This window comes from Motacilla alba, chromosome 7, assembly GCF_015832195.1.
Source record: "Motacilla alba alba isolate MOTALB_02 chromosome 7, Motacilla_alba_V1.0_pri, whole genome shotgun sequence".
Lineage (NCBI taxonomy): Eukaryota > Metazoa > Chordata > Aves > Passeriformes > Motacillidae > Motacilla > Motacilla alba.
This window is the reverse complement of record NC_052022.1, coordinates 12,425,933-12,443,147: the sequence shown is the minus strand read 5'-3', so window position 1 is coordinate 12,443,147 and position 17,215 is coordinate 12,425,933. Positions and strand designations below refer to the sequence as shown.

Here is a 17,215-nt window from a genome sequence, read left to right as displayed (position 1 = left end):
TAGGTGGGGGTGTATATTCTCCCCCCCCCTTCAGCAACACATTAAATACTAAGTTGTTATCACCTGGTGCTTCTGTACTTTGACTGAACTTACTCTGATTTCAGCCCTTTTTTCTTTTGATAGGTAATATTTAGGCTTCCTGATCTTAGACTTGTATCAGAGCCATATTTCCCTTTATTGAAAGATCTATTTAAATCTATTTAACCTAGTTTAGGAACACATTTTAAAAAGCACTGTGGATTTATTTTGAGAAGTCTCTATCAAGATATTTTAGTAATGTTTCGTTATAGTCTTCATTTACTACATCTTATTATAGCTTTGAGTCATAAAAGCAAGAATAAGAGATCCAGCTCCAGGAATGGGAAGAGATAGATGTAGTAATCATCTGTGTGAAGGTCATGGATTACCATTTTTAATGCTATTTTCAAACAAGAGCAGGTTATGGATAGAATCAAGTTTAAAATAATGGAGGTGGAACTCACTTGGAAAACTTTTCTATTTATTCCTAGTAATCTTTAACATGATAAACACCTCCAAATATCATGACCTGACAGCTGCATACTGGGAAACAAGGAGGTTTTATGTCTTATAAATGCATTTGCATATTTGTTTTATTTATAATATTTTTAAATACAGGAGGATAGTTGAAATCGCCATTTAGTGATATTTAAACACTGCTCTTCTTCCTGTTCTTGTTTTTCCTGGCAGACATATCCTTTACTGACTGCTTCAGCTATCTGCCCTTCCACAGGGATTGGTTGGCTTTTTAAAAAATAAAGTTAGATTTAATCTTTTTCCCTGCTAGCTTTGCTGTTTCCATCCTCAGTGGCTCGTTGCAGGAGTGTTGGCTGCTGCTGCCTGCCTGCCTGAGGTGGCCACAGCTGTGCCCTGGGGCCTCTTCTCTCTCTGTGGCCTTACTGCCTCACAAGCTGGCGCTGCTCTAGCTAGTGCTTGCCATCAACTTGTGTTTTCATATAGCAGGCCTTACATGATACCAGTATGGTTACATAAAGACATTTCTAGCCTCAGCTGCCTTCTCTCTGTTTCTTCACACCAAGGTATGGCTTCCCTGAACCATTCTGTAAAGCAGTCGCACTGTGATCAGGTGATAGCTGAAGATCATAGCTAATAATAGCTAATCTTGCTTAATAAGGGAATAGGTGTGCTCTTTTTTCTGCTCCTTCAGGTGTGTAGGGGTGTACTGCATATTATAGAGAAATTTTCTGTGGTGTTGCTCAAAGTAATCTCTGAAACCTCATGTGAGGTTCTTCACACATCTTGTTCAAATGTCTGTGTGACTTGTTCCATAAAACCTCCCTAACCCCTGAATAGCACCTAGAAATGAAAAGTCTCCAGGTCAGAAACAAAACAGCTGTACAAATTCATATGATGGTTCCACTCTGATTGTGGCTTCAGTGTGTCACCTGCAGGACAGATGGGTTTGTGTCGGTTGTGAATAACCACAGGTGCTCCCTGTGAAGCTTTGCCTAAAGGCATGTGCACTCTGGTCATTTTTCTTGTATCATGTGGAAGTGATGGAAAGGTGTTGTTTCTTCTGCAGTATTGTTATCATCAGGTCAGTGAGTACTGAGCCATGAGCTGGCAGAAATAGCTGGAAGGAGGCTTTCTGTTGTCTTTGCATTTGTTCACACTCTGGCCTGCAAAACTGATGCAGTGAAAAAAGAGGTGGAGGCCCTGATGAAGTAGGATTGGGGGGAGGGGAGGGGGGAAGGGTCTGACTGTTTTAATTCTAGCTCTTTCTTGGTTGCAGACTTTTAGTCTATTGGTTGAGTTTCTTCAGCCTTTCTGACAACCCAAAACTGTAATGTGTTTGGACAGGTGTTCACTAAGGCTAAATTTGAAGCTTAAAAAAGGGTTGGAACCATATTGAGCTGTTTGGAATTTATAAGTCTATTTGCCTTTTTTTTTTTTTCCCCACTTCTTTTTTCCTTGCCAAAGAAATTTTAATATCTTCTCAGGGTGTTATCTCATCTAGAGTCCTGGATAGTGAAGATGGTAAGGTTATTGTCTGCATGTGAAACATGCCTGAGCACAGAAAGGGAGGACATAAAGGGTTTAGATTCAAAATAATTGTCAGTGTTGATGGTGTGGTTTCTAAGAACTCTTTTATTTATTAGTATCGCTCCTAAACTGCCAGTAGGTGTTGTTATCTCTAACTAATGAATTTTATCTTGCTGTTATGTGTTTCCTGAAATGTTGCATACGGGAGTGAAACAAAGCCAATAGCAGTCTTCCTGTACTGTCCTGCTTCCGACTCAAAACAGAGAAAGGGATCAACTGCATTTGAGAGGCTTTTTCGTGAGTGTGGTGCATGCAGTTCAAGCATAATGAGTATTGACATTTAATTAGATAGAAGTGTCATTTATAATAGGCTTCTCTGTTAGCTGCGCCCTTCTTCTTGGGGGCAGGGAGGAGCAAGGGAGGGAGTTGTCAAATTGTCCAAATAGGTTATTTCTCAGAGAAAACAGTAGTGTGCTACAGTACTATCTCACTAATTTGCTGTGTTCTGGTGTACAGCCTCCAGCTGTCTCTAACAGATCCTATGTAGAGTGATTGAACACTCATTAATTATTAGTTTTATGTTAGAAAGTATGAAAATCTGGGCGTGACAGAGCAAGGTGTTTCATCTTTAACCTTTGTCTCTATCAGTAATTTGGTGATTATAACAGTGAGAATCTTGCTTGATATCACACAGCATTTGTTCAAATTTGAAATTCCATTTCAGAGAAGTAGATAAAAAGCATTATTCCAGGAGGTCTTAGTTTAAAAAAAAATCCTTGAGTAATTTTTTAACTGAGAATGCTTATTAATTTAGGCAGCAAAACTGCACTGAAATCCACAGCCAACCCCATGAAACCCTCATGTTCATGAGATGCATTAACAGTCTTAGAAATTTATCTGAGTAAGTGGCTAGAATATTAAATTACATCTCTGCTATTGGTTCATGTATAGGAGAAGCTGTTGGTGGAAGAGAGGGGCTGAATTCAACTTCTTTTCTCTCAGCTGTTGAAGTTTTGGCCCAATATTTTCAGAAACTCATATATATGTTAAGAACTAATGCTTTTTTTGTTAGATTTAGCTTTTCTTATGACTCAGGATGTGGAAAAGGAGGATGTAAGAGCAGCTCATGCATTGAAATGCAAGTGAGATAATGGATATTTTGAGGAGAACATGAGTATCTTTCTCTTGGTGACTTTCAGAAGTGAAGTAGGATTTTCCTTTACTTTCGATACTACTGGCATCCATGAGGGATTTGCTCAAGCAGCTCAGTGTCTGCAGATAGTAGAGATCTTGGAGGAATGTATAGAAGCAGCTGCAGATCAGTTCAACTTGTTTACTGTTCTTGCACAGGAAGCGTGGACACTGCTCAGTGCCAGGCGGTAAGGAAGGATGCAGGAATCCCTGACCCAGGAGCAGGAGAGTTTGGAATCTGAGAGCTGCCAGCCCCATGCAGGTACCAGGCTAAAGAGCACAGTCTGGTGACCCACCAGTGGAGAGAAGTTGTGGAGATTTTGGAACCTGAGCGTCCTAGCTTCCAAAGCCGGTTTGTTCTTGTATCCAGTGCTCTTCCAAGGACTGACTGGAAACGTAGTAGCACTGAAGAACCAGTAGCTGTAGTTCCATTGTATGGTCAGAGTAATAGTTGGTCAACAGTAAAGATGTGCTATCTCTCTTTTTCAGTGAAGTTTTAGGAAAAGTTTAGTGGCTGTATGATAACTTTTCAGAAGCATATTATCTTCCTTAACTAGAATGAATGTGGTTGATTTATATATAACTGATATTAAATAAACTTAGAAATAAAACAAGAGGGTTTGATATAGCCTGGTATCATTAATGATGCTGTTGCCTGGCTAGAAGTCTTGCTGGAATCCTTGCATCTGGTGACTGCAAAGTGAAATAAGTCAGTGTTTACATGTGAACTTTAATGAATGCTAGATACTTTCCGTTATTTAGTCAGCATAAAGCAGGAAGGAATCACAGAATCTTAGACTATCCTGAGTTGGGAGGGACCCACAAGGATCATCGAGTCCAACTCTCGTTGGAACAATTTCAGGATTGTAGTGCAGGGGTCGATTCACTTAAATGAAAATGAACTTTTGCTCTGCTTTCATTTATAAGCAATGTCCTGAAGCTGTATACTGCATCAGAATTGCTGAAAGCTTTCAAAACAAATTTTTGAAAGACAAAAAACATGACAAGAACCTTTTCTTTGGACTTAATGTGGAATTCCCTCAGAAAAGTGCACAACTAGCTAATGTTTAGCATTTTCAAACTAGTTTGGATTGAAACATTTAATGTAGTGTCACTAATGTGTTTTCAATAAGCCTCTATGAAGATGGGCTCTAGGTGTATCTCAGTGTTTGTCTAAATTGCAATATGTTGTAGTATTCTGTTTAAACCTTCATAATTGTCTTTGTACTTTTAAAAGATTTTTTTAATATAAAAATAATCAAGTTGTCTGGATAATTTTAGTAATGATGGGGTCTGCATTTTACTTAATATATTCAAGCTGCATCATGTTATAAGGATGTGGGTCTTTCTTCTATGAGTCTGACCTACTTTCCTACTTCTTGTAAGAAATTCATGTACTGTGTTGGACCTAAATGAGCAGGTGGGCCACAGTGCAAATCCGTGCCTTCTGGGTTGCTAAAATACAAGCTCCTAAACAAATGGAAATCTGGCAATGCATGAGCTTCTTTAGCTGCTTTAGATGAGCCATGAAAAATGAAATTTCTCATGTCCTTGCATGCACATGTGCATATAGTAATGCGTTAAGGTGGTTGTTTTTCTGTACATTACATCAAGAGTTCTTCTAAAGAAAGTTTGCATCAAGTCAGCAAATTGGCTGTACTCTTGGATAAATTAAATTTCAGTTAATTACCTGCTTAACCAACTGCTTATTTATTAAGCTCCTTAAAATCAGTTAGTTTATTGTAAGCCCAAGCAAATTGTCGTTATACTGTATACATTTACATAAAAGAATAAAGGATGCCGAAAATTCACTTGTGAAGCTTCTGTGTGCTCCTTAGTGCCCTAACCAAGCCAGTATTGCAGGAATGTTCTGCCCTTTGATAGGGAACACTCCCTGGAATTGCTTCACCACTTGAAACCTGAGCTCAGGCAGGAAATGTACAACTTACTCCCTCCACAGACCTGAGAGGTAAGTGGAATTACTTTGCACAAGTTCTGTCCTTCTCCAATTGCTGTATCAGCATGTTCTTTAGATTGTTAATTCACATAAGTATTACATGCTTACCAGAAGACGCTGAAAAATTATAAGCAGAAAACCTTCATCATATGCGAAGATTAAGTCCAGTTCAAATAATCCACTTGCATGTATAAAATTATTTTAGCATTAACTGCCCATGGCACTGCCCATGACAGGGATATGCACACACAGTAGTACCTTGCTTAAGTTAACCTGCTATTTAAACCAGATATTCTCAAACTGGTATTTTGATTAAGTCTCAGCTTTTGTTTTTACTCTTATTTCTTTTGGGGATTCAGATTTTACTTTGGAGCTTAAGGCAGTCCTCTGTTCCATTCTAACATTAGCTAGAATATTTTTGTTGCAGAAGTATGCTATGAATGTAGCTGAATTTCTATCAGATTTTCTCATTTTATATATCAATGTTTGTTAGGAAATCAGCTGTAATTCGTAACCTTATAAGCAAGAGATAGCCATCTCACTATTAGTAAGTTTTCAAAATATATAGCAAGAATGGCACTACGTGTTTTGGAGACATAATACTCCCTGTGTTCTTGGCGTATGTATTTCTGAAAGAAAGAAGTCGCAAAGATGATATGGATACAGTTTGGGGCCAATTATGTTGTAAAACAAGTATGTCAGTAAAACCAGTAATTGCAGGGTCTATCTGTGCTTAACAACTGCATCCTTTTTGTTAAGTGTACATGTGCTGATAGAGGTTTAAATATGGGTGGTGTGCACATGATTGGCCACAAAGCAGTTCCGTGTAATAACCCTGGCAGGTCTTAGAAGGAGGAGTGTTTCTGAAAATGCATGTGATGGTGAGGGTGTTTTAACATATTCCCTACATTCTTCCATAGTTTCTTTGCTGACATATAGGGAAAGATTAATTTCGAATGTGGCTTGCAGAAGACAGTTCTTGTCACCTTCCTCTCTATTGGTTTCATGGCTGTTTATTTCCATTTTGTAAGTGCATTTCAAGATTTGAGTCATTATACTTGTTAAACTGTGTTCTGTAGTTGCAAAAGCCTCCTAGTTTCATGCAAGAAACTTGTCTGCTATGAGATGGTGGTTCCAACTACTGTGTATTTTATCTGGGACATAGAATATAATGTTTCCTTGCATAATCTGAAAGTACAAAACATAGTTTCTTAAGTCCATAAAGAAAACATTAGTGAATGACTGATGTCCAACATGGTGGAACTATGAGCTTCACACCAGGAAGATGCTAAACTCCAGACTGTGGAACAGCATGAGAAGTGTGTGTGTCCTCTTTGTTTGTTTCTTCCTTAAAGAGAGTGGAGAAGGCATTGCTCTTCCAGTCTGCAAGCTACACAAACTGTTGTTCTGCCCCAATATAGCTGCTCCTCTTTCCATAGCAAACTCATAATACAGTGCCTCTTTCTTGAATTTGGTCATTTCATTTATGTACACTGAGAAAAATCCAGTCATTGTCTGTAACTATGCAATATTTTTTTTGTTTGGCTGGAGCAAAGATGATATGTATTACAGCAAGAACCTTGATAGATCTGCAGGTTGGGTCTGTTGAAGGGACAGAGTGAATGGTTTCATGATGATAAAGGATTTTGAGGGTCACTAAGAGATGATTTTCTCTTTGCTCACTCTTGCGGATTTGTTGCTGTGTCTGAAACCCAGTTTTCTGTCTAGTTTAAGGCAGTGATGAGGACGGAGAAAATATTGCTGGTCCTGTCTTGATCAGCAAATATGACAAAAATAGAGGAAAGAACAGGAGAAAAGGTGAGACGTACCTTTTTCTTCTCTTAAAACATGATGGTTTTAAGATTGTTTTCTAGTTTTAAACAAGTCCTTTTTTCCCCTCTGCTGTAAAACTATGCTTTGTTGAGGTAGACTCTCCTAGCTCACTACCAAATGCATTTGTGAGGGCAGCAGTACTTAAATTTGAAAGCTGAACGTCCTTTGTGCGCTAGTGTTTGTATTTGTGGAAAAGCACTCTGAAGATGACATTCACTGTTTCTTGGTTCATTTGTTACTTTTTCAAATCCTTGTATATTACACCATCAAAGGGTTGTTTCTGTGGTATGGAGAAACTGGTTTTAATCAAATTGTGTGCTTTCCTGAAACCTTCTCAGTTTCAGCTCAGCAGCAAATAGCTACAGCCAAAATTTTAGGATGGTATCAGTTGTGTATCTGCACTGATAATGCCAGCCTTTATGCCATTATGACTAGTAAGGCTTGTAGATTGTGTCTGTGTGGCAAAACACTGTTTGTGAAATGTTACATGGGTGGCTCGGATCACTGGTATGGAGGTTCAATTCCTCTTTGGTGTTCAAATGTTTTCTCCTGCTTTTTATCATTGAGGTCTGTAGAAGGTATAGCAGAAGCAGCCTCTCCATGAGGAGCTGTCAGATGGACTTTGTTTTTAGGGTTTACTTGAGAGTTTTAATGTTTGTGACGCAATTTTTCATAAATTTGTCATTAAGACATAATCATAAATTTAGCAGCTGGTGGCTTTATCTGGTGTCTGTTTCATTCAGTTTGTCACGTTGGTTTAGCAAAACAAAAATAAACTTGCTGTAGTTCTATATGAATACAGCATTTCAGTTCTGAAGCCAGTGACTGAGTAGCCAAAATAAAAAAGCTGTCTGGTGAGGAAGCAAGTACTTGTTAATCTGAAAATGCTGAGTAAGTCAAAACAAGCATTTTGCAAGGATGGATGATCATCAAGCAGATTTTTGTATGTCTCAGGTGTGTGGTCATACTTAAAGAGCTGAAGATGTGATCTAGAAAAGCAAAATACCTCAGGGATTTTTAGGGCAGTTGCTCTGGATGTTGTCTGCAGGCAAAATGATTGAACCGCAAAGTCGCAGCTTGGTTCTTGGTCTTCCACTTTCCCATGAGAGCCTATGTATCTAAGTTACCAACTATTTAGGAGGGATTGATCTTTCATTTCTTACCCCTCCCTCTTCATTTATGTATATTGGAGCGTAGATACCTCTTACGATCCATGCAAGCTCTCTAATCACTGCTGGAATGTTTGCTGTCCTCTGCTAAATTCTCTTTTTTTTTTTTTTTGTGTCATCATATACTCCTGTCCCCCTCCACAAATGTGAAGTTAATATGTAGATGTGTTTGAAGGCTTCATAATCTTATGCAAGATCAGGAAAATCAATCACTTTATATTCAGTTTTGAATGTACCTGTGTTCTTTTGCTACTCTTAGAGTATTTTAATTTTATGTCTCAATGTATTCTCTGCTTAAGTTATGAAACTTTCTGTTTGCTTACGCCCTTGTAGAATGTAGGATGTAGAAATAGTTTGCTGAGTGTGTAATTAAGTGAATCACAGGCCCTGATCCTGTGAGGCACTTGAGAAAGTAGCTGCTATCATTGGATAGAGCTGATAGCTTCAGGTGGGCACATAAGGAATTTGCTGGGCTGGGGCTGGATGATAATCACCAGAATCTTAGATTTGAAAAGTGGAAGTCAATTCTTGCATTTTATTTATCAGCTCTCAGCACAGGGTGTACACTTGTGATGGTCATGGTTGCTTGTGATGGTCATGGTTGCTTGTGATGGTCATGGTTGCTTGCTGAGAGGATGAGAATTGTTTGCGCTCCCAAACTAAATGTGTAAATCCAATCAAATTGACATAGACAGAAGATTCAGTAGTTTGACAAACATTAAACACTTCATGTTGTAATTTAAAAAAAAGGGGAAGAAACAATGCTAATGTTTTTGTTACCACTGTGCATTCTCATGTTTTGTGATTTTACAGTGAATGGACAGGCCTTGCAGAATAATGCATCAAAGTCTTGTTTGTTTGCTGTTTTCTTTTTCTCCATAAAGCTTTTTATGTAAGCTTTTTTTGCTGTTTTGCACTGAAATTAGTTACTTAATTGCATATATTATCAGGAAGCTGGTAGCCATAATGCCTAGCAGTTAAAATGCTTTTTGAATTGAAAATGTTGTTGTGAATCTTTAAAAACAAACAAAAAACCCAATGAGAAAGCAGCAAACCCACAAAACAACCTTAAAATAGAGAGGGTGTAGACAATGGGCAGAAAGCGAAGGACTGAGTATTTTGGTATAAGGTTGTGTTGTAACATGTAAGGCATTGCTTTCTTATTGGCTACTGTGAATTTAGTATTCACTTTTCCTTTGTCTGTAATGGAGTTTTTAAATAATGGACTTGCTATGTTTTCACTTTTCTTTGAAGCAAGGCATTCTTGCATTTGCATTTTTTGGCTCTTTTTAAATGTTCTGTTGGTTTTGCCTGCAGACCCTGTGTGGACAGTAATGACCGCACGTTTCCGATTGCCTGCTGGCAGAACCTACAATGTCCGAGCATCTGAGCTGGCACGAGACAGGCAGCATACGGAGGTGGTCTGCAACATTCTTCTCCTGGATAACACTGTACAAGCTTTCAGAGTTAATGTAAGTAATGGTTATTGCAAATCAATATCTAGCTTACTGCAGATCTATATCCCAATCTTGCTTTCCTTTTCTGCGTTTGTGTGGCTGGAGTTTGGCTTTCAAACAGTGTGAAGTAGAGAATAAGAGGGGAAGTTGTGTTCAGGCAGGCATGCTTGTACACGAGCACACTGTTACTGGGAACTTAGTCATTCTGGCATCCTCTGTCGTACTAACACATCTTCATTTCAAAATCCAGTGTACAAAGCATAATTTATTTCTAGTAATTCTCTTAATAGATTTAAGTTGTCCAGTGGAAATGGAGGACAGTTTTGCTATTGAGTTGAATGAAGCTTTTGTTCTGCTGCATTCTGGTTTTTGTATTTTGAGCATGAGTAAGGTGGAGTGGGAGCTCTTCCCATAGTTGTGTAGCTGACTGTGTTCAATCACCAATGTATGGTTATGCTTGGTCACAGCTGCCATCTTAGAGTATCTTCCTGCTCTTTGCTTTCCTCAGATGCTATTATTGTTCTGAGATTTCCCTCACTTAAGCTCACCACCTTCTACTACATTAATGAGAATGACAAGAAGGAAAACGGAAAACTGGTTGCTGAATACTGAGAACTGTTAATGGAAAAAATCAACAACTTTTACCATGAACCTGGAATTTAAAATAGGTTATTTGTCCCATTTTCTAATAAAAATGTTCATGATGTTCTGTATATGTTACACAAGTGCAGCCCTTTCTTTTAGCTTCCTGAGGGGAAAAAGAAAACATGAAAAATAGGCAAGGACCTCACAAGAAAACATTAAAGCATTTAAAGTCATCTGTGTATGAGAAGAACCAGAACTCAACAGGAAAGAAGCTGTAGGTTTTCCTGTGGTATTAGAATTGATGATTTATATAGGGAAAGGTTGAATAATGTGATGGTGAAAGTTAACAGGTGGCACAATAATTAAAATTTTTCAGAAGGAAATTGAACTTCAGCAAATGGAGTGTAGGAGTATCAAATAAGGCTGTGGGACTTCAGATGGGAAGTGAGGGAGCAAGTGAAGCAATTGTCAAATCTATGTGGACAAATCTAATTCAGACCATTTGAAGAAGTTCTAATGAATGCTCAGTAATTATATTGAATTCTGATATCCAGTGTTCAGCAAGGATATTGATATATTTGAATATTTCAAGGAAGATTTGTGAGAGGGATTGCCTTTTTCTGTTCTGTAATCAGTGGTTAGAACCTGCAGCTGCTGATAACAAGTGAAATCTGTTATCTGGCAAAAACTTGCAAGGATCCAACATCCAGAGGCTTAAGGTTCAGAGGCAGATCTGGTGGTTATATGTTTTAGGTATGTCAGTCAAGAGGGAAGGGTTTAGGATATTCTCTTGAGGCATTTTTGTAGTTCATTCAAAAATTACTTATTTTTTCTGGACATCTGAGTAGTGAAGTGTGGGAATTTTGGATGATGGAGCTGAGGGATAGATTTTAAAATACTTTAATTTATTAACATCAAGCCTCCTTTCCCTTCTGGGATAATTTTTTCTATATCTTTCCCTTTTTCTGTAACTCTTCTTATCCTTGCTAACAGTTTCCCGGTCTATACTGCTTGCCAAAAAGCAGTATGTGCAAAATGTAGTTGGATATAAAGCATTAGAAGTGCTTAAGAAATTGTGAATGTTGTCATCTTTGCTTTCAGGTGCATGAGTTCTCCATAAAGTATCTGTCTTGCGGGTTTTTTTTCATATGAAGAAATTAAAAATAGGGAAGAATAAGAAATAATTGTTGGGCAGTATAGGTATGGGAGATGTTTCTTTCTGATCTAGGTGTTCAAGAGCTGTACATTTTTAGATGATACTGGTGCCTCTCAGAAAAGTAGAACCACCAACTATAAATCCTCAAATGTCTGTTCTGTCTCTCCCAAGAAAAAATTATGTAATATGTTCTTACCACCTCCCTAGTGTACTAAATATTTTAGTTGCACGGATCATGCTTTACTGCTTATACAGATCAGCCTGCAAGTTTGTCTATTCAAACTGAGTTTAGGGAATAAAAAGTTCCTTGGTGCTGAACGTCTTGATCTCATGTCTTAGCCTCAATCTGTTTTTTCACAAATAGGGGGTAATAAAGTATTCATTCGTAGCAAATGTAGTCTACATGCCATACAGGTTCTCAGGTTTTATAGCTTTAGTTTACTTTATTGTGGTTGACGCTATACTTAGCCATAAATATTTATGGACTTGTTTTCAAAATAGGAAGAACAAAGATAACATCAAATAAATTAGCACCTTTTTTTTTTCTCCTGGTGATTGCTATAGGTATTCTGCATGCTAATGATGGTAAAAATCATCTGGAGGATGCAGTGGTGTGTTAATAAAAATGTACTCAAATGCTATTTCTTCTCCAACAGCAAAGTGCTGATCACAGACAATGTCTCTTGATAATTTGTGTGATGTTCTAAGTTCACAATTCAACCAGCCCTTTCGACTGATCTGAAAAAAAGGCACATTTGTGCTCAGCCTTACCTTGTAGAAAGCATAACAAATCAAACCAGATAATCCCCGTGGATTGTAGCCAGAGAAAGGCTGCACTGGTTCCAGGCAGAAGAATCAGTTGGAATTAACCTGTGCCTGTGTTTGAGGAGTACAAACCCTCTCTCTAAAATGCTCTGCTTACCGAATGAAGAAATCCTCCTTCCATCCTGAAAAGCAGACTTCGGTAGAACATGTAGCTGGAAGAAAGAAGGCTGCCTTGCGTTAACAACATGATCAGGATGATTTGCATTAATGTAAAACTGTTTCTTTGAGATCAAATTACTTTAATTTGTTTTAATTGCTTGTTTAAATACCCAAAATTACATCTTTTCCATGTAGGCTGGCTTACTTATATTCCCTGAAAGCCAATATGTCAAGGTAGATGGGGTGGGTTGTTCTGTGAGAAAGGCTAATGTTCATGGACAAATGTTTCAGTTTGGAACCTTTACTATCCCAGAAATTAAACCTAATAAATTTATACTCTGATGGAAGCAAAATATAAAAAGCTGTAAAATAAGTCAAACCAAACAAGAAAAGAACAAACCAAACAAAAAACCCCCATACCATCCCTCTGTAGTTTTAGATGTTTTTAGTAATTTAATCTTCAGCATTACTTTGATACTTGCCCTTTTTTCTTTGACACAAAAAAAAAAAAAAATAATTAAAAGGAGTAGCATCAGTTGTAGAAGGAAAGGAGACAGTTGAGCAGTGTTGGGGAATGCACCTCCTGGAGCATCAACCCAGGTATTGTGGGGAGAGCTGCGAGGGAAAGGGTTTGTGTTGCCAGCAGTGAAGGAGCAGCGCAGCCTCCCACAAACGTGTAAGCAGCAGAGCTGTGACCTGCTCCAGGAAAGCCCAGAACCTGTCATCCCCTTCCTCTGGCATCAGAAATCCAAATTTTTTTGAGCTGACACGGCAGCAGTATCTTGTGGTGTTTGCTGTGGGTGCAGCCGGTTCTGTTGGCAGCAGCAAAACCAGAGTGTCAGTAATGGGGACTGAGAAGAGGGTGGGAGTTGGTAAGCAGGCATCAGACCTGTGTAATGTGTAAACCTGCAGCTGTCTGTCTAAATTTTCACACATGGTGTTTGTGAACAAGTGGCAATCATTTTGCAATTAAAAATTAATCTGTATATATCTAGTGATACTAGATGAGAAATAGTTCATAAAATGCAGTTATTGATGTCTAGTGTCTATGTCAATTTTGGCCTAAGAGGCCAAAATTTGTGAGACATTCTGCCTCCAGCAATGACTAGTAAATGCATGTAGCCCTCTAATTCTTCAATTCAGGAAAAAATGTACATTTTTGTGTCTAACTCCTGTGGTTTTGTCTTAGATAGTTCCCATTTTTCATACATGTTTTCATTATTTCTTGTTTTATGAGGAAATAATGTCTAAATTGAATATGTAGCAACAAAGTAAGTTTCTAATTGTGCTCATCTACATTTATTTGGTTTGATTTTTTGTTAAAAAATACCAGATATTTAAACTTGCTATCATACTTCTTATATTTTTGAGCAGCTATTCAATGTTCTGATAGTATTACAAGTATTTTGGATCTTTCTCAACAAGCAGAATTGTGACCTTAACCTGCTTTGGCAAGCTGCAACACCATTACATAAATATCAGAGATGGGTTAAGCTAAGGTCTGGTTTTGCTAGATGCTTATCTTTATTTTGCACTAAGTAAAACATCGTGATCCAAACAAATGCTTCATGTTGAAGCCTGTCTTCTCTTACCAAATTTGCTGCTCATTTGCAGGAAAAATACCTTCCTTGTGGTTGTGGAATGATGTTTTGTGTTTCTTAATTCAAACTGATCAGCCAGTTCTAAGCTTTTTCATTAGGAAACATTTGTTCAGGGTTTTAAAAAATAGTATACATTGGCGGGATTAGATTGGAAAAAAGCTACAGAGATGGTATCTGCATGCTGTTAGAGGAAGTAGCATGTCAGCTGTGATAATTGCAAGACTAAACTTGGTTCCAGACATCTCCCATTTTCTGGTAGTCACTGTTATAAGTTCTTATTTGTGTTCTTATTTAAATCTATGTGGGAAAAATGCCAAGAGGCAATTAGTGTTGCTGTGTAATTTTAAAATTAGCTTTATTTGCTGTAAAAACTGTACTGATTATTGGTTTATTTCAAAATATAACAGAAACTCCCAATTTAGTAAAAATTAAAGTGGCTATATTTGGATTGTATATAAAAAATGCCTTATGCATTTATGCTGTTGTACGTTTATTGTGTTAACATCTGTTTTTTTCTTTGCTTGTTTTTAGTAATTTGTAAAGTAAATTTTTCAGTAGTGGACTTCTTGTCAATGGTGCTCCTACATTTGATAAGACATCTTCTCTGTACCATTTAAAAAAAAAATAGGGTCTTTTGCAAGTTAATACAGGAATACTTAGATCACTTCAATTTAGCCAAATTTATATGCGACCTGAAATATATCCCTTATGTAGTTTCAACTTAAAGATACATGCAGAGTTATGGGTATGATTGTCCTTGTAAGATTACCTTCAGACATAATTTGTGGATAGTTATTCTCTACTTTTTTGTTATTATGAAATAAATTATCATGCTTCTTGGAGTTTTTGAGCTCAAATAACTGCCTCTAACAGTTCATTAAACCTCAGTTGAATTCAGTATAATTTCATTGGAACAAAAAAAGTTAATTTTGTTAGGGTGCTCTTAGATGTTAACAGATATCTGAAGGCAGATTTGTAGATTTTTCTCTTGTATGGATATTAATGGAATTCTTGCAATCATATCTTGATCTTTTAGCTATATACTTCCATTTCAACAGCTGTAAAGGTAAACTGTTATGTAATCTCTATGCAAAGCAGAGTCCTTTGGGAGCAGGGTTTTTTGTTCTAAAACTCTAAAATTATTCCTACTGCCTACAGTAAACACAGCAAGATGTATCAAATCCACTGTAGCTGCAATAATACCTGGCCCGTAGAAGATTATTAAAGCTTCTCTGCTTGGTGACAGAAAAGTAGAAAATCTGAGTGGGAAATGTATCAGTCATCTCTTTCACATTTCTTCTTGTTTGACAGTTCTTGCAGAATTTTGCTTGTCTTTTGTATTTCAAGATGCTATGACACTTTTAACTTCTTTGGGAAATTCCCTTCAGATTTCACCAAATGTATTTATCGAGTCCTGTCTTAATGACACACAGAGTTTCAATTACTATGTTGGCAGAATTTCCAGGTTAGGCAAAAAATTGCTAGGTACTAACAACTACAAATTCTTTTTATATCATTTTGTGGGTAACATTTGTCCCTGTAGTAGAAATCAATTTTGTTCACTTGACTCTGAACAAAAGTGTTACTGCTACTCAGTTACTCTGAATTAAATAATTTAGAGTGTAGTGCTATCTTAGAATGTATGTGAATGATACTTCTTGGTTAGGTATTTGGCTGTTTCAGCTGTCTCTGCCATTAAACTTTGGAAACATTTTCAAGATGCTGGTTCATGTAAAGTCAGGAATAGATTTTGAGATCAGGAAGGATATTTTGTGTAGACCTGTACATTTTAATTCGGTGACCCAAACAAGATCCTTGTTTGCACCGAGTTCTTTATTAATTCCTGACCTTTTTTTTTTCCTTTTCTGTTCTCTTTTTAGATATCAAATTTGGCTAATGAAAGGCTTTCAGAAATAATCATGTAGCTAGCTGAGAAGTGAGAAGTTCTTACTGTCAGAAAATGACAGAAAAGAAAAATTATTTCCTTACATATGTTTCAAAAAGAGATGAAGCTCATTTAAAAATAGTGCTGCTGGGATACACTTTGTGATATTTCAAAAAGTGCTGCTAGAGCACATCTGAAAGAATTTATATGTTCTCTACCTGCCTGAAATCTGTGCATCCAGTTATTTGTATTTATTGATTAAAGAAAAGATCTGTATCTTTTCTCTGCAGAAACATGATCATGGCCAAGTTCTGTTGGACGTAGTCTTCAAGCATCTCGATTTGACAGAGAGAGATTACTTTGGTTTACAGTTGGCTGATGAATCTACTGATAACCCTGTAAGTTATCCCTTATAAAACTCTGTTTTATAAGTACAGTCTTTAAAAGTCATAATCATGTTCATCACTGTGCTTTGTGTTATTTAAAGAGAGGTAAATAGAAGCCATTGCAAGATTGTGCCATCTTCCCCAATGGTGTCATTTGTGAGGGTCTCTGTCATCTTGTATTTATGATAAAATTGCATTTTAATACTCCCAGGTTTGGAGTAAAATATTGAGTTCTGTGCTTATGAAGTAATATCTTAAAAGGATATTGCTTGTTTTATTAGATCTGTTTACTAGATTGCATTATCATTGTCAAAAAAAGTAAATCTGCTTTAGATTTGTTTTGTGGTCATATTTGTCATTAGGACTTACAGAATAACGAGCGGGTTTTAGATTGTCGTGTATGGAGTTCTGTTTCTAGCCCAGATACCTGGAGATCTTTCAATAGTGCTTGGTAAAGTCCAGTACCTTACAAGGGCAGTCACCTCATCACCTTAACAGAGAAGGGACTCCCTTGGAAATGGGTATTTACAACAGTTCATGGGTTAATTTGAAAGGAAATTCTACACAACTGAAACTTTGTAAATCATGAGTAGAAACCAAGAGAGGCAAAGGTAACATTCACTGCATTAGTTACAGTGGTACTACTGGGGTCTTGATTGCCTGAAGAGCACTCCTTGGATATTTTCTTTTATAAGTATCAAGTGGTCAGTAATTGTTTTGCAAAGTGCACTTTATCTAAACATTATTCCTTATATGACAGTTTTTTACCTAAAAACTTTTTCTTATTATATGTGCAGCACAATGATGGGGTCAAAACTTACTTTCCAACTTGTGCATCCAAAGTCAACCACATTCACTTGTTGACAGGTCTGCTAAGACTTTGATGGACTGTTTCTGTAATATTTTTATTCTAAATTTTGTTTTAGGCTTAAAAAACATAGGCAAGCAGAAGAAAAGGCTGAATTATTTTTTGGCTTTTTAAAAGAAGTATTTGAATATTGCTCAATATTTCACTCGACATTCAGAAATTTATCTGGCTTTCCAAAGGC

The 17,215-nt window shown here is 37.1% G+C and overlaps 1 protein-coding gene across 5 annotated transcripts in view; it reads left to right on the top strand.

Moving 5' to 3' along the window:
- PTPN4 (protein tyrosine phosphatase non-receptor type 4) overlaps nt 1–17,215 on the top strand; it is a 108,436-nt gene that overhangs the window by 29,787 nt on the left and 61,434 nt on the right. For all 5 annotated transcript variants that reach the window (XR_005257664.1, XM_038143636.1, XM_038143634.1 and 2 more), the window contains exons 2-3: nt 9,490–9,644; nt 16,071–16,178. Coding sequence is in view for 4 of the 5 variants with exons in the window: in XM_038143636.1 (XP_037999564.1) it covers nt 9,490–9,644; nt 16,071–16,178 (263 nt within the window). In the remaining variant the exon portion in view is untranslated. The remainder of the gene's footprint in view (nt 1–9,489; nt 9,645–16,070; nt 16,179–17,215) is intronic.